This window comes from Gymnoscopelus microlampas (genome assembly GCF_963454915.1).
Source record: "Gymnoscopelus microlampas genome assembly, chromosome: 6".
Lineage (NCBI taxonomy): Eukaryota > Metazoa > Chordata > Actinopteri > Myctophiformes > Myctophidae > Gymnoscopelus > Gymnoscopelus microlampas.
Window position 1 is genome coordinate 16,373,660 of NC_139943.1, and position 22,873 is coordinate 16,396,532.

The 22,873-nt window shown below is 44.2% G+C and overlaps 1 protein-coding gene across 1 annotated transcript; it reads left to right on the forward strand.

Moving 5' to 3' along the window:
* Window positions 1-7,274: 7,274 nt before the first annotated feature.
* LOC311046875 (protein EFR3 homolog B-like) lies at window positions 7,275-9,653 on the forward strand (the record flags this gene model as incomplete). The annotated part of the gene is made up of 1 exon (XM_084059449.1): window positions 7,275-9,653. Exon 1 carries the CDS (start codon window positions 7,344-7,346, stop codon window positions 9,651-9,653), a length of 2,310 nt encoding a protein of 769 aa, XP_083915575.1. The 5' UTR covers window positions 7,275-7,343.
* Between the last annotated feature and the right edge of the window lie 13,220 nt (window positions 9,654-22,873).

The following is a 22,873-nucleotide window of genomic DNA, read 5'->3' on the forward strand; positions in this document are numbered from 1 at the left end:
GACAAGCTGCAGGCTATTTAGGGACTTACTTGGGCAGCCTGATAGTAAGGCGTTGCAATAGTCCAGCCTAGAAGTAACAAATGCGTGGACAAGTTTTTCTGCATCATTTTGGGACAGAATGTGCCTAACTTTTGCAATATTACGCAGGTGAAAAAAGGCATTTCTTGAAATTTGTTTTATGTGGGACTGAAAGGACATGTCTTGGTCAAACGTGACTCCCAGATTCTTTACAGTGGCCCTGGAGGTCAAGGTAATACCATCTAGGGTAAAATTCTCATCGATTAATTTATCTCTGAGGTGCTTAGGGCCGAGTACAATAACTTCAGTTTTGTCCGAGTTGAGGAGTAGGTAATTACGGGTCATCCAACTCTTGATGTCTATAAGACATGCTTGAAGTTTAGCCAGTTGATCTGTTTCATCTGGCTTCATTGATAGATATAATTGTGTATCATCTGCATAGCAATGGAAATTTATGGAGTGTTTCCTAATTATCTCACCTAAGGGAAGCATATATAGAGTGAATAGTATTGGTCCAAGTACAGAGCCTTGTGGGACTCCGTATTTAACCTTTTCGCGTAGTGAAGGTGTATCGTTAACGTTTACAAATTGAAATCTGTCAGACAGATAGGACTCAAACCAGTTCAATGCAGCACCCTTAATGCCAACCAGATGCTCAAGTCTCTGCAACAAAATATGGTGATCAATAGTATCAAATGCAGCACTGAGGTCCAACAGAACCAGTACAGAGAGAAGGTTATTATCGGATGCAATCAGGAGGTCATTTGTGACCTTCACCAATGCCGTCTCAGTGCTATGGTGTGCTCTGAATCCTGACTGAAAAGCTTCAAATAGCTTGTTGTTATGTAAAAAATCACATAACTGCTTGGCGACTGCTTTCTCAAGGATTTTAGAGAGAAATGGGAGGTTCGATATAGGTCTATAGTTAGCCAAAATGCCTGAGTCGAGAGTAGGCTTCTTGAGGAGGGGTTTGATGACAGCTACCTTAAAGGACTGTGGTACGTAGCCCGTCACCAGAGACATATTGATCATATCGAGTAGGGGTGCACCAACCGGGGTCAGGGCCTCTTTAAGCAATTTAGTTGGGACTGGATCCAAGAGACAGGTCGTTGGTTTGGAAGATGTGATCATTAAAGTGAATTCGGAGAGCTCGACCGGGGAGAAACTGTCCAAATATACACTGTGTCGTACAGTCACTTCTGAGGATATTACGTTGGAGGGCGGTCCGGTAGGGGCTGAGAGTAGTAGGTTATCAATACTATCTCTGATAGTATTGATTTTACCATTGAAAAAATTCATGAAATCATTGCTGTTAAGGGATATAGGAATACGCGGATCAGTAGAGTCATGACTTTTTGTCAATTTGGCTAGAGTGTCAAAAAGGAACCTATGGTTGTTTTTGTTTTCCTCTATTAGAGAGGAATAATAGGTGGCTCTGGCATTGCAGAGAGCCTTCCTATATATTTTAAGGCTGTTCTGCCAGGCTATACAGGATTCTTTCTGTTTGGTTGAACGCCATATCCTTTCAAGCTTACGTGACGTTCGCTTGAGATTTTTAGTTCCAGAGTTATACCATGGGGCTAGCCTCTGTTGCTTTATTACCCTCTTTCTTAAAGGAGCAACAGAGTCAAGCGTTGTCTGAAGGGAGCCTGTGACATTATCAACAAAGTGGTCGACCTGAGAGGGGCTATAGGTATAAAGATCTTCAATTGTATTGGAATATACTGAGTTGATGGCTGATGGTATTGCTTCCTTAAATTTGCCCACAGCACTATCAGATATATTTCTACCAAATACATTTTTGTCCAATGGTGAGTAATCAATTAATGTAAAATCAAAAGTTATTAAATAGTGGTCGGAGAGGTTCTCATTATATGGGAAGACTATGAGATGTTCAATTTCAATACCATAGACCAAAACAAGGTCGAGGGTATGGTTGAACTTGTGAGTAGGTTTATCTACACACTGAGAGAAACCAATTGACTCAATTAATGTAATAAACGCTTTACTGAGGCTATCGGTTGCAACATCCACGTGGATATTCATATCGGCAGCCAGAATGATTCTGTCAGAGTCTAGGACTAGGCGTGATAGAAACTCTGAGAATTCAGATAGAAATTCAGTGTAGGCCCCAGGAGGGCGGTACACTGTAACAAACAATAGAGGCTGTAATGATTTCCAGCTTGGGTGCGAAAGAGTGAGAACCAGACTTTCAAACGTTTTGTAAGTCAGCCTGGGTCTGGGGCTGATTATTAAGCTTGAGTTGAATATGGCTGCAACGCCACCTCCAATCTGGCCGGTGTCTCGGGGAATATGAGCATTTATGTGACTTGGTGGGGTGGCTGTATTTAGGGGGACGTATTCTTGCTCACCCAGCCATGTTTCAGTAAGACAAAGTAGATCAAGATGGTTGTCTGATACGATTTCATTTACCAATACACCTTTATAGCGTAGGGATCTAATGTTCAGGAGTCCACATTTAATTATTTTATTTTGTGGCACTACTGCATTAATTTTGATCTGTGCCAAGTTTTTATGCACAACTCCTCGAGCCCTTGGTTTCACATGCCTAGGGGGTCGAGTAGTTTCAATTGTTCTGATTTGTAGGGTAGGTGGCTGCTCTGGTGGAAGCACAGAGAAGCGTGTAAGACTGCAACTCTGCTTCCTGGTCCCAACTCTGGGTGGTCATAGTTTATTGTCGATAAACTTGTCTATATTTCTAGAGATGAGCGCTGCACCATCCCAGGTTGGATGTATGCAGTCTCTCCCCATCAGACCAGTTTTCCCCTCGAAAGTTTGCCAATGGTTTATAAAGCCCACGTTATTATCTGGACACCACCTTGATAACCAGCGGTTGAATGAAGACATACGGCTGTACATCTCATCGCCAATCATATTTGGCAGGGGACCAGAGAAAACTACGGAGTCCGACATTGTCTTTGCGTATGTGCACACAGACTCAATATTTATCTTTGTGATCTCTGATCTCTTAAGTCGTGTGTCATTGCCACCGCAGTGGATTACTATTGTATCATAACGTTTGTGTTTACTTGTAGCCAGCATTTTTAAATCTGATTCGATGTCGCCCGCTCTGGCCCCAGGGATGCATTTGACTATGGTCCCTGGTGTCACTAACTTCACGTTTCTCATTATAGAACTACCAATAACCAGAGTTGTTTTCTCAGTGACATATGGAGGGGGCGTGTCACCGAGTGGGGCTAACGTCTCACTGCTAAACTCAACGGGTGTAGCAGCGAGTGGGGAAAATCTGTTTGAAACGTGAAGTGGTTGGTGTCCCGTGTGCTTTTGTTTACTAGGCCTACTACGCCTACGACCAGGAGCAGTCACCCAGCCGTCTTGGGTCGTGGGGTGCGTGTGGGGACTATGATCAGTCACGATCGGTGACCGTGACTGGTAATGTCCCCCTGTTCCCTGTTGCACGGGAGCAGAGGCTAGGCTAATGTGAGCACCGCTAGCTATAGTTTCCTCTAGCCGCCAGAGCCTCCTCTCCAGCGCTGCAAGCACACAGCACTTGTTACATACATCCGCACATTCAATAAAGGCGTCGGAGCTGTAACTATGCATGTGACATTCAGCACAGGAGCGAGGATGAGAGCGAGAAGGGAACCGGGGGGAGGAGTGAGAAGCCATCGCCCAGCAGGCCAGGGTAGCCGCTAAGCTAAAGCTAGGCTAATTGTAAAGCCAACAACCAACGGCAAAGTTAGTCCCTTAGCTAGACAATCAGCCCAAGCAGCGATAAAGTCGCCACACAGTAGAGAGATAGGGTGGTAGTTAGCAGTGGCAGTGTGTGCTCAAATCACAACAATACAATAATATCAACGTTAACGTCTTGCGCAGCTAAACGATACACGTCTCGCTAGCTCAGACAATACAGGAAGTGACGCAATACGCTTACCGTCAGGGCTACGTCAGGGTTGCCAGGTCTACGTCAGGGTTACCACTCAGCTATGTATAATACATAAACCATACCTTTCTTTGTAACATGCATCAATGGGGACATGAATGCGTACATATGGAGAGGCAAAGGAGGAGAGAGGAGCTTGTTGATGTTGTCAACCGGTAGGTATCCTACCCCATTGGTTCTCAAAGTGGGGTCCGGGGACCCCCAGGGGTCCTTGAGGGGGTTCCAGGGGGTCCCCAGCTAAATGATGGACAAGAACCAAATGGACCCTTATGGGTCTGTAACTCTGAGAGTGTACAAATGGAACCAAATGGACCCTAACGGGTCCATTTGGTTCCATTTGTACACTCTCGGAGTTAGATTAACATTGATTTTACAAATGAATTGGGGTCCCAGAGATATGAATGCCATTAAATGGGGGTCCGTAGCCTAGTGCATGTCAAACTGGGGGTCCTTGAAATTAAAATGGCTGAGAATCACAGCTAGAGCCGTAAAAATCTTCTCTTATGGGGGTCCCTGGCTTATCTTTTCAAATGGGGGTCCGCGGGCTAATAAGTGTGAATTTGGGGGTCCTTGACATGAAAAAGTTTGGGAACCACTGTCCTACCCGACTCACAATTTCTCAATGCACGAGTAGGGAGACCACCTGCAACCACTGCATCTCTATTAACCCATTAAGACCTGAGGCGATTCTTTAAAAAAACATCTAAAAAATCTAAGTTTTTGGAAGAAAAAAAAAAAAAAAAAAGTTTAAGATTTTTCTAGTGCCGCGCTATGAGCTTGTATATCTGCTATTGTTGAATAGCCAAAGACATCTAAAGTGACACAGATGCGTTCCAGGTATCAGTGGGTTAATTATATTGTATTAACTCTAGCAAACAGATTGGCTGTAGCTTTAATTGTTAATATCTTTTCTCCCTGCAAAGATGCTCATAAAACCTTTACAACTATTACAACATTATTACACTAGTACAACTAAGGCGCACTTAAGGTAAATGGATATCGGGAAAGGCGAGAGCTGCTATTAGAGGTGGGAAACTTTCATTGACTAAGTGCATTTGCACATACAGTATACAACTAACATTATGCACGCATGCTTGCCTGCCACACACTTTGTCCAATAACGATGTAGGCATTTAGCAGCTGCTCTTAACCATAGCGACTTACAAAGTGCAAGGTCGGATTTGGTATGAACCAAGTTAATTTGTTCGGGGCAGGAGGTCAGCGAAAAGTATCCTCTCCCAGTAAAGACACATCAAGAGTAATTAATAAAAAATAGTTATATTGTACTTATTATACCTTTATAATAACTATTTTTTTCTCACACTTGCTATTCTGTGTGGCTGAAACAGTGACAGGAAACAACTACAATTTACATAGAAACCATAAGCTTGCCTTTACCGTTTTTATACAGTAGTTACAGTACCTTGAGCTATTGTGGCGATTGGAGGTATATCTGTTGTCAGTGATCTCTGCGTTGCTATTTATGTATTCCTTTCACGTATACAAAATATTTTCAAATGAACGTTTCAATTGAACATTTTTTATTTTTGTCCTTTACCTTAGATAAATGTTATGGATACACGCATCCCTGTAAAAAGAAATTGCATAAAAGCTATGCCTGATGTGCAAGTCAGACAAACTTGATAATGACATTGGTCTGTATCAATACACCTAGTATAGGATAACAGTACAAGGAACCAATCAGCAAGCAGCACAATAACGATAATAAGAATGTTGCTGTCACGCAGAAACATACTACAGTGTCACAAAAATAGCAGATCTACAAGCTCAAAACACGTCGCAATGCGACATTCTTGGGCTTGCTATTTTGGAATTTGAATCCTGAAAAGTAACAGTTTATGAGGTTTCCATCCGACAGCAACGATAAATTAGCACATATATCCAGCCTTTATTGGCACTGGGTGAGCATCTCAAGTTGTGTTAGACTCTAAACATCAACTAAATCATTCTCATGCCTTGAAAATAAAGTCAATGGTGTTTTAGATCAGAAAAAGTAAACACACTTTGAGGGGGAATGTTACTTCATAAGACATGTTCTACTTTAGAAATTTGAAAAATAATATCAAAAGCATTCACAGCCTTATCTGGGTGTAGCTTTATCTGGGCTCTCTGTGATCCCATCACTGTGACAAAGTTACTGCATTTGATGGGTGAGAGTATTGGACATTGCCAAAAAGCAATTATGAAACAGACTTTGACACAAACAGCCAGCCCCCATCCAAAGCCATCACAACCTAAATATATTTCCTTTGTGCTTTGCCATGACAGAAGAGTACAACACCTCTTCATTATGTGCCAATTGAACACCTTTTCCTAGTAACATCTTGCATGCAACAAATGGCTCCCCATCAACATATTATGACTGAAAAGAACAGCCAATCTACTGTCCTTAGCTCTTAGGTCAGCCTTGACCTGGAGTTAAACAATAGTATTCCATGCAAAGAAACACTGAGACCAAGCTTCAGATTCCTTATGGAAACGTTATATTGTGAAACTGTAAACAAACGGAGAATTAACACACTAACACAACATTTCTCATGACATTAAACCAAAAGGGTTACAAATGCCACAGACAATTGCTGCAGATTGAGCCCTCACTAGGCACAGGTGTGCTAATCATACCAGGTGTGTCAATTAACCAAACAAACTTTTACCATCACCAAATATATCCCCACGAACATTAATTAAACCCCAAAACCACATCATACCAACAGACACAACAAGAGTACTCTACTCACAGATTGTACCCGAATCAAGGCAAACATTCCAACAGGAAACGATCAAGCAGTGGCAGCATTACACACTCCTTCACTCTCTGTGTCTGAGTGATGAATGAGAATTTCCCATCACTTGTCTGCTTAAATACCCCTAACGCAAGGGCGCAGTGTTATACCCATAGCCAATACAATTAACTTGGTTTTAAAGTCAAACTATGTAACATTCATTTTAGTAGTATGTTTCATCGACACCCCTTGAAGCTCTGTTGTCAAGGAATGCTGCTGAGTCCTAGTGCTTAGCACCGAGTGGAAAATAGGGCCCCCTGTGTTACCGATAACATTGCCGTTTTATCATATGGGGGAGCTGTTTTGGCTGAAAGTGGCATCGAAATGTCCAATCATACAATGCCAAATTGAAGACACTCTTGGACAAACTGCAAAGGTGTATGCGCAAACTGGCATTTTCTTGTGTCGTGTGACGTCAGATCAGGAATCTGGTCAGCATATAAGGTGTGATGATGCCTGTGTGAACAGCCTTGCCTGGTGCCTTCTGACTAAGGCTACCAGCCAACATGTCCTGTTTGTGCTGCAGGCCTCGGTACAAGAGGCAGGTAGACAACATCTTTCCAGAGAACCCAGAGAATGGGCTGGTGAAGACCAACATGCAGAAGCTGACGTTCTACGCACAGTCTGCTCCACAGAAGCTCGATCGCATCGGAGCCTACCTATCCGAGTGGCTGTCATGGGATGTCGCCCGGCACAGACACGGGTATGTGTGCATAGCCATGGAGGCCATGGACCAGCTACTTATGGCCTGTCACTTTCACATCAACCTGTTTGTAGAAAGCTTCTTAAAGATGGTCCTTAAGCTGTTGGAGTCGGATAAACCCAACCTGCAGATCCTGGGAACCAACTCCTTTGTGAAGTTTGCCAACATAGAAGAGGACACACCCTCATACCACCGCTGCTATGATTTCTTCGTCTCGCGCTTCAGTGAGATGTGCCATTCCAGCTACGAGGACCCTGACATCCACACCAAGATTCGCACGGCAGGCATCAAGGGTCTGCAGGGCGTGTTGAGGAAGACGGTTAATGACGAGCTACAGGCAAACATCTGGGACCCCCAGCACATGGACAAGATCGTCCCCTCCCTGCTCTTCAACTTGCAGAGCGGAGGGGGCACAGAGAGACGCTCTCCCTCTCTGCAGGCGTCTGAGGAGGAAAGTCTTTTGGAGCTGACGGAACGCTGCTTTAGAGAGCTGCTGGGCCGCGCCACCTACGGCAATATCAAGAATGCGATCACGCCCGTGCTCATTCACTTGGACAACCACTCTCTATGGGAGGGTAAGAACTTTGCATTGCGCTGCTTTGAGATCGTCATGCACTCCATCCAGTCTCAACACTCTCATCTAGTGATTCAACAGTTGCTCGGTCACCTGGATGCCAACAGCAAGAACTCGGCCACGGTGAGATCTGGAATTGTGGCAGTCCTACTGGAGGCAGCTGCCATTGCCGTCAGTGGCTCCGTGGGCATAGTGTTGGAGGTATTTAACACGCTGCTGGGTCAGCTGCATCTAAGTGTGCACTATGATCTGACTTCCTGCGTTGACAGCAGCAACAGTGACACCAAGATGAACACAATACACAAGGAGAGGCAGCTGCAGGAGGCTGTGATCACGACCATTGGTTCATTTGCCAACACCCTGCCAAAGTACCAGCGTTCAGATGTTATGCTGTCTATCATGCGCAAAGTCCTTGACCCTGGAGTCCACCCTGTACTGGCCTCCACAGGCTCTGGGCCGGAAGGCACCAGGATGATCCAAATCATGCTGCTCAAGTCCTTGGTCCAGATAGGAGAGTGTAGAGAGACAGGAAAGAGGAGTCTGATTCGAACTCGGGCTCACAAGGAGCATATGGTAACGGCGGGCTTCCAGACCACCAACATGTTAACAGCTTTACCCAGCTCCATCCTGGGGCCTCTGCTCTCCTTTTCTCTGACTGAAGACCCAGAAGTCCGTCTGCTGGTGCTCACCATCCTCCTCAGTTTCATAGACCGACACGACAACAGGCCCAAGGTCTCCGCCATAAGCATCATCTCTGACATCTCAGTGCTCAAACTCAAAGACGACAAGTGCTCCAGGCAAGACAACCTCTTCATGAAGAAGCACGGTGAAGAGCTGTACAGACACATCATGCTGGTATGCAAGGATCCCAGCAGTGACCGGAAACACTATGAGACACTCTTCACCCTGCTGGCTCTGCTCAGCATGGAGCTGGCCAATGCGGAGGTGGTGGTGGACCTCATCCACCTGGCACTCACCCTGCAGGATTTGGCCCTATCCACTGAGGAGTCCCTGCCAGTGTACAACCGTTGTGCTGTGCATTCCCTCGTTGCTGCCTACCTCAACCTCATCTGCCAGCTCACCACTGTCCCTGCCTTCTGCCAGCACATACAGGAGGTGATCGACGTTAGACAGAAAGAGACGCCCTACCTCCTCCCAGAGGACATTTTCACAGAGAGGTCCAAGCTTCCATCCTCTCTGGAGAAGGTGGAGGGGGGGGTGCTGTTCCTGAAGTCAAAGATCGCTGAGGTGTTGAGCGGCAGCGGCTATAACACAGAGAGACTGGCCATGCCCTATGTCTCACACCACACGGAGGAGGATGGGCTGTCCAACAGAAAAAAGAGCATCGGAGAGACCATCTCGCTGCCAGAGGAGGTGGAGTTGAAGAACAACCCAGAAGAAGTGGAGAGACCACTAGCAGAGGAGATTACATTTGAAAGCCTGAAGAATTTCCTCGTGGACACAGTAGGTATGGTGGAGCAGGAGAGGGAGCACGGGAAACAGGTGGCGGAGAGGTTCCAAAACAAAGTGAATCAGATCTTCGAGACTACAAAGACACCCCCACCCAGCCCATCTGCCCAATCTGTACCGCTCTACGAGCTGAAGTTCCCTAGTGGTTTTGTGTACTAGTCCAAAGAGTTCAGAGTTAACAGTGAGGTGACTGAACTGCTTGAAAGTGAAATGTATCCATAGATATTGATCGTTAGCTTTTGCCACTTCCCAACTAATGGTTGAAGTTCATAAAAGGGACGGTGTAAAATACACAAGGGGGGGGAATAACCTCTTGAAGAAGGAGATAGAAGCAGGTTAGGGTTAGGGTTAGGGTTAGGGTTAGGGTAGGGTTACATTTTCCCGTATTTGGATTTCCTGTGATGGGAGGAGGTCAAAGCCGGGTTAATGTAATGGAGTAGGTTAGATCCCAGCAGGTGCCATCACTAGAGAAGACATGAGCTTTTCAAAACACGGCCCAAGCTCTCACGCGTAGCTTCTGAGAATGACCCCCCCCAGAGTGGAAGGAGCGTGGTACTGATGAATACAAAGAGACACCCTCAGCCTACTGATGAGGAGGAGAGACGGTACCCTGATGGTTTGTGCCAACACCATCTTTCCTTTGTGATGGAGTTGAAGGGCCTGGGCATGGATTGAGGATAGATATTGGCCAATATTTTACTTCAACGCAGAAAACACTAGTAGGTGAAGTTTGAGTGCAAGGAGGATGTCCGAAAACCAGAGGTGACGCACACAGTGTAAACAAAGTGGAAGAGAAGCTGGAGGACGTCTTCACGAAGTAGGACAAGACCAAAAGGAGGAGGTGAAAGTTGATAGATTTTTTTGAGAACTAAGAAGACTTGCTTTGGATGATCCGCAATTTGTATTTTATTTTGATATTATTTTTCTCTTTTTTTTCAACAACAAACTTTGAAATAAAGCATTTGGAACAATATTCCTTACTTAACACAACAAATGAATTAACATGGAAGAGATGTATCTATTTGCACCATTTGCATCATTCCATACATTTGGGCCAGTTGGGCCCAATAGACCCAACTAGATGGGTCTATTTGCGTCTTATCAGCCCATAGATTGGGCTCCAAATCAGCACAGATCATTCATACTTTTGGGCCAGTTGGACAGGTCACGTGACAGCACATGCCGTGCTGATTTGAAGCCCAATCTATGGGCTGATAACGTCAAGATCGGCTGCTATTTATTTGAAAATATATACACTGTGTGCAAAGTAATCAGGGCTCGGCTCTTACCCCGTTAAAACCGTCAAGCTCACAGCGTGTCACATTGTGCCGCGCTGTCAGCTTGCACATCTGCTATTTTTGACTGTAGTTTTGAGAACTACAGTACTGATTTAGAAGGCATTTGTAGAATCGGCCTCAGCGCTTAATGGGTTAATCCCAATGTGTTGGTTATTCAGGTATGCAAACTGAGGTAAAGCTATGGAGATGGTCATAATTATATGCATGTTCATTAAGTTGTCATATAACCACAAGATCCATCCCCTGAATTGACGACACAAAAACGTGTCCATCAAACAGTCAGATTCTTCATCAACTAATCTTGAAATTTCCAAAGAAACTTTTAACAGGGTTGCAGCAACATTGCAGCAGATCTATATTTGTTTAATGGTAGGGACTTTGATTGCTCTCTCTAGGTGCTGTGCTGTACCCTGTGGTTTGAGCAGCCAGTAATTATACTGTAACATGGTAAATCATGAGACTCCCAGAGGGAGCCTGGGTGTGAGAGTGGAGATTAACATTTCCCACAGCTTAATAAAAAGCGATGCGTGATGATGAAGCTTCAAGTATCGACTTCAAGTATCCGGTCCAAATGAACTGATTACACAACATCATTCCATTTGGGGATTCGGGATGAGCAAGACCTATTACTTCATCAGGCTATAGGGAGAGAGAGATCATATCTCTAGTCAGTGTTGTGCAAGTTTAGATTTTACAAGAGATGCTAATTCACTGTCCACCCCAACTACTGTATGAATTACTGTATACTAGGCCTACTATAGAATCACAGACAGAAATACTTTTAGTAGCCATGAAAAAAGCATATGTTTTTCCACTTACACGAATACACATATTTTGAGAAAATGTGCTCCTGTTTTTTTTTTACTGAAAAGTGCACAGCTGATTGGAGCAGAGAGCTGCAGTCAATTAACCTCATCCGACTTGTGGCCCTGGTACTGTTCCTCATCCTCATGTGTATGTTATCTTTTCATCCCAAATTGAATCTCCCCATTTCATATCGTCGTTGCTGTCGGGCAGAAACCTCTTATCTCCATATTTCAACTTTTCAATGTTTTTGGGGCGGTGTAGCCGCCCCCTATAAGTGAGTTTTGGACACCGACCAAAAAATGTGTGTACCCCCTAACCCTTCCATTGTTAATGCAAATCGATACTTTTTTCATATCAGCCAATCACATTACAGCTAGTGTCATCACCACTAACTGTAATGTGATTGGCTGACTTTGCAAATTCAGGACTGTGATTGGCTAGCGAAACACATGACACATGTGCAGCCCTATGAATAGCAGTATGGACTTTAAAAAAAGTCATTTATCCTTTTTTTTTAAAGTGAGTCATGTTGTGATGACCACACACCGCCCACTTCACACTGGGTGTGATTTTTTCTTGTAGATTAGCTATTTTCACAATTTTTAAAGGTTTTTATAATAATAATTTTAAAAAAGGAATGGTTTTGGACATGTGAGATTTCCACCTGACAGCAAAGTTATGTGACATGAAGAAAGTGGACTTAAGTTAAACATTAGATTTCTGGATCCTGAGCAAACCTAATTGTCTCCGCCAGGCCGAAAGGCATGGCGAGAGAGTATGTTTTGCCCCCCGTCCATCCGTGTGTGTGTCCGTCCGTCATTCTGTCTGTGTACAGCTAATCTCAGGCACCGTTGGCTTGATCGCAGCGAAACTGTGCACACACACTCCCTGGATGCCAATTCAGAACCTCTGCCCCAAATGTTTCACATGGCATGGGCCTTTTATAGCGCCACCAGGAGGCAGATTTGTGCAAAACACATTTTTTGACAGTACTCCTACGCCAACAAATCCCACAAAATGGTACACAGCATCTCTATAGTCATTAAAAAAAGGGTCTTTCAGATTTTTCATATTTTATCCTGATTGGCTAAAATTGGCTTCCAAAGCATGCAGGAGTACTCCGTTGCCTCAAATCATGAACACAGCATGCAATTTCCGTGAAATTTTGCACACACATTCCCATTAGGCCGAGGAAGAAATGCCACATTTTCAAAATAGCCTCATGGTGGCGCTATAACAGGCGGATTTGTGTTTGTACCTATAACTGCACCGATCTGTGTAAAACTTTGTATGCACACTCTCTAGAGCCCAAGGAAAAACCTTTTTCACATTTGCCTTTATAGCGCCACCAGGAGGCCGACTTATGTAAAACTTTTTTTTTTAATATTAAGCCTAAAGATGTTATCCAAATTTCACGCAAATCGGTACACATGATCTCTATAGTCATGTGATCAAGATGGTTCCGTACGATTTTTCATATTCCATCCTGATTGGCGCATTCCGAACATTACTGGTCCACAATAACCTACTTGACCTGGCGGAGACCTGTGCTCCGAGGAGCACTTTTTCTAGTTTTCTTTGTGTCAGTCATTGCATAGACTTCACTTTGGATCATTTTGACCTGCAACAACGTGCAGCCAGCCAATAGAAACACTTGTTAGAATGCATTTACCTCTTAGAAACTCCATCATGGAGGAATCCATAATATTGGTGTACCGTAAAGTACTTCAAAAAGCTGCGTGAGATTTGAAGTTAGCTGCCAGGCAGGAGATGCTTCATTTATGATTTATATCAGCATAGCATTGGAGGCGATTGATACCGTATGTAGCCAACGCGCTCGAGTAACTAGCATAACAATAATAATGTCACATCTATCTTGAGGGAAATAAAAATCCACTGGGCAAGTGCTAATGTGACCGTCACAGCACCATGTCCTCTGAGGTACTCGGGACACTAATGGCAAAAGACAGTCCGCTAACCGGCTACATCAGTGTAAACCGATGGCAGAGTTCTGTAGTATCTGATGGCAGAGCAGCCAGTAATTATATTAGAAGATGATGAACCATGAGCCTCCCTCAGGGAAGCCTGTGTGAGTCTAGAGATTAAACAACATATCCCACAGTTTAATGAGAAGAGAGACATTTCGAAACACATCAATGCCCGATGATTACCGCTGAATCTGAACCAGCTGGCGCCACTGCAAAAGATACCCTCCTATGAAAAATTGATATCTCTGTGGAGAGTTTCAACATTGACTTTTCTCAAACATAGTGTGCCTAAGAAAGTAAAGTGTGCGATAAGGAGGAGTTTACACAGACCAGGACAGAGCACAGTATCTTTTTTTAGCAGGGAACATTTGCAGTAATTTAATGGACTGCTTATCACAACTGGAGATCAGGCATCAAAGGCTCCAATCTACGATTAATTTAAGGAACCCGAAAACATAGACCTGCTGAGATAATGTTGAAAGGAAGGCAGATTTTTTTCTTTCGACCCGCATAAAGTAATCCTCGGACGTCATATTCGCCACGAAACAGAACAAATAAATGTTTCCCTTATACTCTCCCTTTTCTGAGGCATCGTTTATTAGCGGGGGCGTGGATTTTTTTGCTAAATTAGTTAATATAGCAAAATCTGTTTAATCACGTTAACCCTATATACATCGGCTATTTGAAAAATGCCGATCTACAAGCTTGTGACGCGTTGTGAGCTTGTAGATCTCATATTTTTTTTAAATCTTGGAAAAACTATTTTTTTAATATACCGTTGAAACATTTTAAAAACACAAATCTTGAATGGGGGTCCCTGGCTCCAAATATTTTCGGATGAGGGTCCGTGGCCCAAATACATTATACAGTTCTTGACATGAAAAAGTCTCAAAACCATGCACTGCCCTGTAGACATTGGGGAGAGAAATGGATGAAGGGCAGATGAGAACATAAAGGTGGCAAATGGATTTAAAGACCAAACGTAGAGAGCGAGAGGCCTAATCTTTACACTCATCTGATCTCCTGCTGTATTATAAAGGACAGTGCCCCAGTGCTGTTGAATGCCAAATGGCACTTTCCCACTGCATTCAATTTACTTCAGAGGTCTTCAACAGGGGGTCCGGCGGGACCCCTAGGGCGTCCTCAGAGTTACTACTACTTACAGTACATCCACATTGGCTTCATTTCCAAGACTGAACCCTTGGCGCCTCTGAAAAAAAAGCAGAGTAGGGTGGAGTTGAGGCGGTACCCAGGGTTGCCAGATCTGCTTATTATAATTTCCCCGCAAGATTGTATTTGAAAATAGCCGATCTACAAGCTCACAAGCTTGTAGATCGGCTATTTTCAAATAGCTGATGTATACTGTATGTTAAAGTGCTCATGTGGCCCATAGTCGCTTCTTTTGGGCTGGTTTTCCTAGACCTGGTTGCTTGTTTCTCTCACAGAATCTGGCAACACTGGCGGTACCATGCAGTGGCAAAGTGCCATAGCAGCAGCAAGTATAAAACACTTGCCCTGCGTGCGCATGAGGTCACACATGTGCGTGCATATTTGACAGGTCGACAGGCCATAATTGATTGATTATATTAGACAGTGCACACATAGGATTTACGAGAAGGTCATAACATCCGCCACCCCGCTACCATTCCTCCACATCACTTCCTTAGCCCATAGACGGTTTCCGTGGGCTGACTGACTGCCCCCCCACCCAACCCCTCCCCCTTTGTAGTGGGTGAAGTGAGTTCACACTTCCATCCCCATGTCCACTTTGAGTCTCACATATACTGTGGTGAACGTCTTTGTAACACTTTTGTAAAATGCTGTGTGGTGCCTAAGGGCCGAGCCGTGTCTAGCCCATTAAGACCTGGAACTGTGACATTTTTAGATTTGAGCTAAAAGGCATTATTTTACACTTTGGGCTATTCAAAAATAGCAGATCTACAAGCTCATAGCGCGGCACCGAGTGCCGCGCTACGAGCTTGTAGATCTGCTATTTTTGAAAAATCGTGAAAATGTGTGCAAATCTTTGAATATATATATTTTTAAAGCGAACATTTTTAACTCAAATCTTTGCTTCTGGGGGTCCCTGGAACAAAATATTTTGATGGGGGTCTGCGGCCAAATACATATCATTTTGGGGGTCCTTGACATGAAAAAGATTGAGCACCACTGATATAGAAACATACGTTTTTCAGAAAACTGTTGAGATTTAGGAGACATGTAGAATCGGCTTCAGGTCTCAATGGGCTAGCAGAGCCTTTGTCCATACAGTATGTCCCCCGTATGCCAATGGAGGGATATAGTGCCAGTGGAGGTGGAAGGCTTTGTCCGTGGGCGCTCTGTAACATTGTTATGTATTATTCTTTTTCTAGTGCTCTTCGGTCTCTCTTTCTTTAGCCCCACACTGTCAGGGGTATAGACTCCGATATGACAGGCAATCACTTCTGGACATGAGAACAGAGATCCCTTACTGACTTTTTTCCAACAAAAATACCGGATTACATCATGGGAGAATGCCAATGCTTTCTGTTGGCCCTGAGTGAGTGATGTAAAACGTGGCGGAAGAGACCAGGCCACAGGGGCGGGTGGGGTTTGTAGTGCGTGTATAAGACAGCGTTACCAGTGGCGTGCACAGACATTTTGAGGGGCAGGTGCTCAAGTAAATAATACTTTTTTTTGTTTACTTGGTCTGCTTTTTTCCCCCTCTACACCTATACCTCTTTGCCAAAAATAGCAGATCTACAAGCCCACAACGCCTCGCAGCGCGAGGCGTTGTGGGCTTGTAGATCTGCTATTTTTGGCTAAAGTTCTCCTCAGAAAAGGGATGCTAGGTTTCAAGTGGTTATGGTAAAAAGAAAAATCATATCACATAAAGATTTGGCGGACCCCCTGTAGTAACTCTGAGGACCCCCTAGGGGTCCCGGACCCCCTGTTGAAGACCCCTGCTCTAAACTGGGCACACTTCAAAAGGGCACTTCTGGTCAAGAGGGCAAAGGGCAGGTGCTCTAGCGACACCTAGAGTCTATCTGTGCACGTCCCTGAGCGTTACCATAGACCAGCTCTGCCTTCCATACTGCTGACCAATCAATGTAAGATCCCTGGACAACAAACTCAACAAGCTCTGGGCTCACGTGAGATTCAACCACAAAACGACGGATATGTGCATAATTGCGTGTCCATATTTTGGGCAAATGTATAAAAATGTTCAAAATGTTTAAAAATAGCAGATCTTACAAGCTCGCTACGCATTGCGATGCGATGACTGTAGATTGGTTATTTTCATTACTTGTTGTTCAAAGAGGTATATAGGGGCTTATGTGGTTAAGAACATGCCCCCCCCCCCCCTCTGTTTTCTTTATACAAATTGACACTTGAATTGTTGCCCTCCCCCACGGTGGGTGAAGGATTCGAGGGACCTAATCTTCTTCACAAGACCGATGGATCTTAAGCAAACGGGGCTCTATTGTGAGGCTATCACATGCCACAGACATACCTCAGCCTTCATTCAATAGTATGTCCCCATCTTCCAGCGCCAGGCAGGTGGGTGGCATGTGTGCCATGTAGGGCTTTGGGTTGTTCTCTGTGCTGAAGGCAGGCATGTCCATATTATGTCAGTACCCGTGCAACACGCTCACATTCAGGGGCAAACCTGTACATGACAACGTCGCCGTTGGGTGGAAACCTTATATGTCCAGAAACTTTACTCTTTGGGAACTGGAAAAAAAAAAAGAACCTGTGTTCCAACCTCTTATTAGTAACATATTAATAGAGTATAAAACCCACAGACAGACTTAACCACTTTCACTTTCCATAGCAAGATGCAATGCGTTGTGAACTTGTAGATCCAGTGATGTGTTCTACCGTGGTACGCTGCATACGTAGTATGCCCTGTAGATTTTTTTTGTCGCCACCGTCTACATCCAAAAACTGTTCAAAACAGCGTATCTGATACGGTCTGATACGCTACTGCCCAGGACTCCAGGAGTGGCTGGGGGGCAGCAAGAATGTGGGCTAACTCTGAGTTGATGGCTTATCATGTGTGTAGCTATTGTTCTTGAGGTGATAAGTAATGGCTGCGACAGAATTCACACATTAACTCAACGACACGAATACTAATGAAGTACTCTAATCAGGCAGTGATTAGAATACTTCATTAGTATTCGCGTATGCGCGTCATAGTACAGCATAAAAGGCAATGAAATGTTGGTTTTAGTTCAGTCTGCTCCTGACTCTTGGAAACGAAGATGGGAGCACGACCACCGCCAAAAAAGAAGCAGTTATTTTTTGGCGAAAAAAAATGTTTACATTTTTTTTGTGGGAGGCAGGGAATAATCATAGTATACCCTCCAAAAAAATCTAGAACACACCATTATGTAGATCGTCTATTTTTGCCATTTATGTTTGACAACTTAGGGCAGGGGTGGGCAACTTTGATGATGGAGAAGGCCACCATATGTCCACACTCACTCCAGAGGGCCACATTGCATAATACTGTTGGGAAGTTACTAATATAGACTGAAGTAATTAAAGCGGGTCATGTTTGCATGTTTGGAATTGTAACAGCTGAAATCAATAATATATCAGTATTCCAATTTTAACCTGCCACCTGCATTAAGTGAAGGTGGGGGGCCACATGTGGCCGCCGGGCCGCCAGTTTCCCATGTATGACTTAGGGTATCAATTTAATGAGGGGAAAAAACAGATATTCAAATATGGAGATACGAGGTTTCTGCCCAACAATGACGACATGTCAGTGGAGGTGGGGGATGATTACTCACCACATGGAACATGTTGGTTGTCTAGGTTTATGACATTCTTGCTCTGCCAGTGACAGGCTGTAGTCGCCTAAAAAATGTCAATGGCCGGGTTTCCCAAAGAGCTCGTGCGTAGAGCATCGTCGCAGGTCCGACGACGGGTCTAACGTGTGACGTCACATGCTTCGCAGTACCATAGCAGGCACGTAGATTTCAGGTCATGCGTGGCCGTACGCAGCTTGCGCAAGCGTCTCCTACACAGCTGGGACTCGGCCAAACCTACGCTCTACCCTCATTAGTAGCAGGTGGTTGTGCCCCTGCGTGCCATCTAAACTGGCTGCGATTGTGGTAAAAGTACATTCGTGAGACAGAATGCGCGCAGCATACTCCCCGCCCACAGTAGGAGGGGAGTACTGTCCTACGAAGCATTTTGTAACGAGCGCCCTGGGCCGCGTGTAACACCCATCGTTCAATGAAATCTATGAAAAGACCGACACACACACACACACACACACACACACACACACACACACACACACACACACACACACACACACACACACACACACACACACACACACACACACACACACGTGTGTATGTATATATATATATATATATATATATATATATATATATATATATATATATATATATATATATATATATATATATATATATATATATATATATATATATATATTACGGCCGGGCCGGGCCGGTGCGTAAACGGGCGAGCGGCTGCAGTGCTTCGTCCTCTATGCATGAACCCGAAGTTTACAAATCGTACTCTCACGGATGATCCGATCATCTAATAAAAATATTAAGCACATGCCAAGTTAACTAAAGGTATATAAATGATGCTGAGCTAAATATGTTTCCTTGATTTCGAAGTTTTATAGTTAAACGTTATGATGAAAGTGCAGTTCCTCTCACAAAGTGACAGCTGTTGCGCGAGCGCAACAGCGCATCTACAAGCTTGTGACACTTGTGAGCTTGTAGATCTGCTATTTTCAAAAGATGTTTTAACCATTCATAAACATGGCGAGCTGTTGCGCTCGCCGAGCGCAACAGCTGTCACTTTGTGAGAGGAACTGCACTTTCATCATAACGTTTAACTATAAAACTTCGAAATTAAGGAAACATATTTAGCTCAGCATCATTTATATACCTTTAGTTAACTTGGCATGTGCTTAATATTTTTATTAGATGATCGGATTATCCGTGAGAGTACGATTTGTAAACTTCGGGTTCATGCATAGAGGACGAAGCACTGCAGCCGCTCGCCCTACCCAAAATAACAGATCTGCAAGCTATCAACACGGCATGTCGCAGTTTGTTTGTTGTATATATGTCTGTTTTTTGGGGGAGGCGTCGCCCGTTACGCGTTAAGCTGTCAATCATGCAGGGGGACGCCCCCTCTATCCTCTGAATTTGTGGGAACGGCGAACAATGGCCGCAGTGTTTATTTAAGATCATTGAAATGTCACCTTAAAAAAATGCATTTTAATACATTACAGAATGTACCTATAAAAATGTAAGTGTCCAATTCATATAAAGGTAAGTTAGATAAAGGTGCGACTTTATCTTAGTATTTTTGCAAAATCCTGTATATATAGATATATGTATGCAAAGGGTGTTTAAACTATAGTAGGATAGCACTACGTAGTTGACGTAGGCTTTACGTAGGCTACGTCCAGGATCTCTTCACGCACATGCTGTCTCACGAATGTAGTTTTAGCACAGACGAAACGGAACCTACGAAGATGGTGTCTACTGAAGCCAATTTAGATGAGACGTTGGGCACACACAGCTGCTACTAACGAAGATAGTGCGCAGCGGGGTTGCTACTGCGCAGATGCGTGGAGGCACCTACGCAGCTTCTAGGCTACGCAGGAGCTCAAATTCGTTTGGGAAACGCGGCCATTGGCCGGGTTTCCCAAAGAGCTCGTGCGTAGAGCATCGTCGCAGGTCCGACGACGGGTCTAACGTGTGACGTCACATGCTTCGCAGTACCATAGCAGGCACGTAGATTTCAGGTCATGCGTGGCCGTACGCAGCTTGCGCAAGCGTCTCCTACACAGCTGGGACTCGGCCAAACCTACGCTCTACCCTCATTAGTAGCAGGTGGTTGTGCCCCTGCGTGCCATCTAAACTGGCTGCGTGTGTGGTAAAAGTACATTCGTGAGACAGAATGCGCGCAGCATACTCCCCGCCCACAGTAGGAGGGGAGTACTGTCCTACGAAGCATCTTGTAACGAGCGCCCTGGGCCGCCTGTAACACCCATCGTTCTATGAAATCTATGAAAAGACCGACACACACACACACACACACACACACACACACACACACACACACACACACACGTGTGTATGTATATATATATATATATATATATATATATATATATATATATTACGGCCGGGCCGGGCCGGTGCGTAAAAGGGCGAGCGGCTGCAGTGCTTCGTCCTCTATGCATGAACCCGAAGTTTACAAATCGTACTCTCACGGATGATCCGATCATCTAATAAAAATATTAAGCACATGCCAAGTTAACTAAAGGTATATAAATGATGCTGAGCTAAATATGTTTCCTTAATTTCGAAGTTTTATAGTTAAACGTTATGATGAAAGTGCAGTTCCTCTCACAAAGTGACAGCTGTTGCGCTCGGCGAGCGCAACAGCTCGCCATGTTTATGAATGGTTAAAACATCTTTTGAAAATAGCAGATCTACAAGCTTGTGACACGTTGTGAGCTTGTAGATCTGCTATTTTCAAAAGATGTTTTAACCATTCATAAACATGGCGAGCTGTTGCGCTCGCCGAGCGCAACAGCTGTGCAGGGGGACGCCCCCTCTATCCTCTGAATTTTTTTGAACGGCGAACAATGGCCGCAGTGTTTATTTAAGATCATTGAAATGTCACCTTAAAAAATGCATTTTAATACATTACAGAATGTACCTATAAAAATGTAAGTGTCCAATTCATATAAAGGTAAGTTAGATAAAGGTGCGACTTTATCTTAGTATTTTTGCAAAATCCTGTATATATAGATATATGTATGCAAAGGGTGTTTAAACTATAGTAGGATAGCACTACGTAGTTGACGTAGGCTTTACGTAGGCTACGTCCAGGATCTCTTCACGTGCATGCTGTCTCACGAATGTAGTTTTAGCACAGACAAAACGGAACCTACGAAGATGGTGTCTACTGAAGCCAATTTAGATGAGACGTTGGGCACACACAGCTGCTACTAACGAAGATAGTGCGCAGCGGGGTTGCTACTGCGCAGATGCGTGGAGGCACCTACGCAGCTTCTAGGCTACGCAGGAGCTCAAATTCGTTTGGGAAACGCGGCCAATGTTGATTTCACCCTCTAAAAACCCAACCGGCAGAACCTTGTTGCCTGAAGGAATGTACAACATGGTGACGATTTTGAAGAAAAAATAAATATATAACACGATGCAAATTAATATAGTCATCGCAGCTAGACGGTAGATCAACAAGAACAACATATCGTTGCTGTAGGGCAGAAACCAGCTAACTAAATATTTCAGCTTTTTCATTTTCTTTCATAAATCAGTGCTATGAACACCCTTTACGTTTGTCTGTTGGTTAAAAAAATATTGAACCAATGAAAAGTACTAAAAAGCGCTTCTGAGAAAACCGACTTAAGTCTATTGGATCCTCAAACTTTTTGCTAAACCAGCTAACTCCACCAAAGGGGGGTGAAGGTAGACTCCAGGCTCCACCCCCTTTTGACCTCCAACCTCATTGTGAGCTTGGAGGTTCATTCAGCCGTTCTTATCAATGATGAACAAAACCTCCTAACTCCACTTTTTGTTTTGTTTTTTTAATTCCCTGAACATTTTACATTGTGGAGTTAGCTAGTTACTGCCTGACAGCAGAGATATCCTAAATGCATCCGTGGAAAACCTCAGACGTGCAAAACTGTTACTTTTCCGAATTCAAATTCAAATATAGCAAAAAATAGCAGATACAAGCTCAAATTTTTTCTAAAAGCCATGATTTGACTTTCCTTAAAAAGAAGATGACTGCTTGCGCTCTCTGTCGTCAGGGGGTAACACGTTCCAGTTGCTGCTCTGCCAAATCTAAATGAGCATTTTACCATAATTGGTTTTCAACTTGGTGCAAGAGGTCTGCAATGCTGGCTCTGGTGCGGCGGGCGGAGGGAATGAACTTCGCCGCTCTTCTTAAAAAGATGCTAGGGTACTCACTAGCGTTTCCAATACTAAACCCGAACCAAACCCGCACCCTAACCCTAACCGCACGCGGATGCCACATAGTCGGAGAAAAGGTCTGTCGGATTAACGCATGCCTCCCCTCACTAGCATTGTTGCTATCCTCGCTCCCTCCCTCCCTCCCTCCCTCCCTCAGGTAGCACCCATTGTTTTGTTTTGTTTTGATTTGACTTTGGCATTTTAATCTTCGATTACCTTGTTTGATGAAGTATACTGTGTGGACCTCCCTTCTCATTCACAGCTGTCAATACTTTAAGAGAATGTCAGAA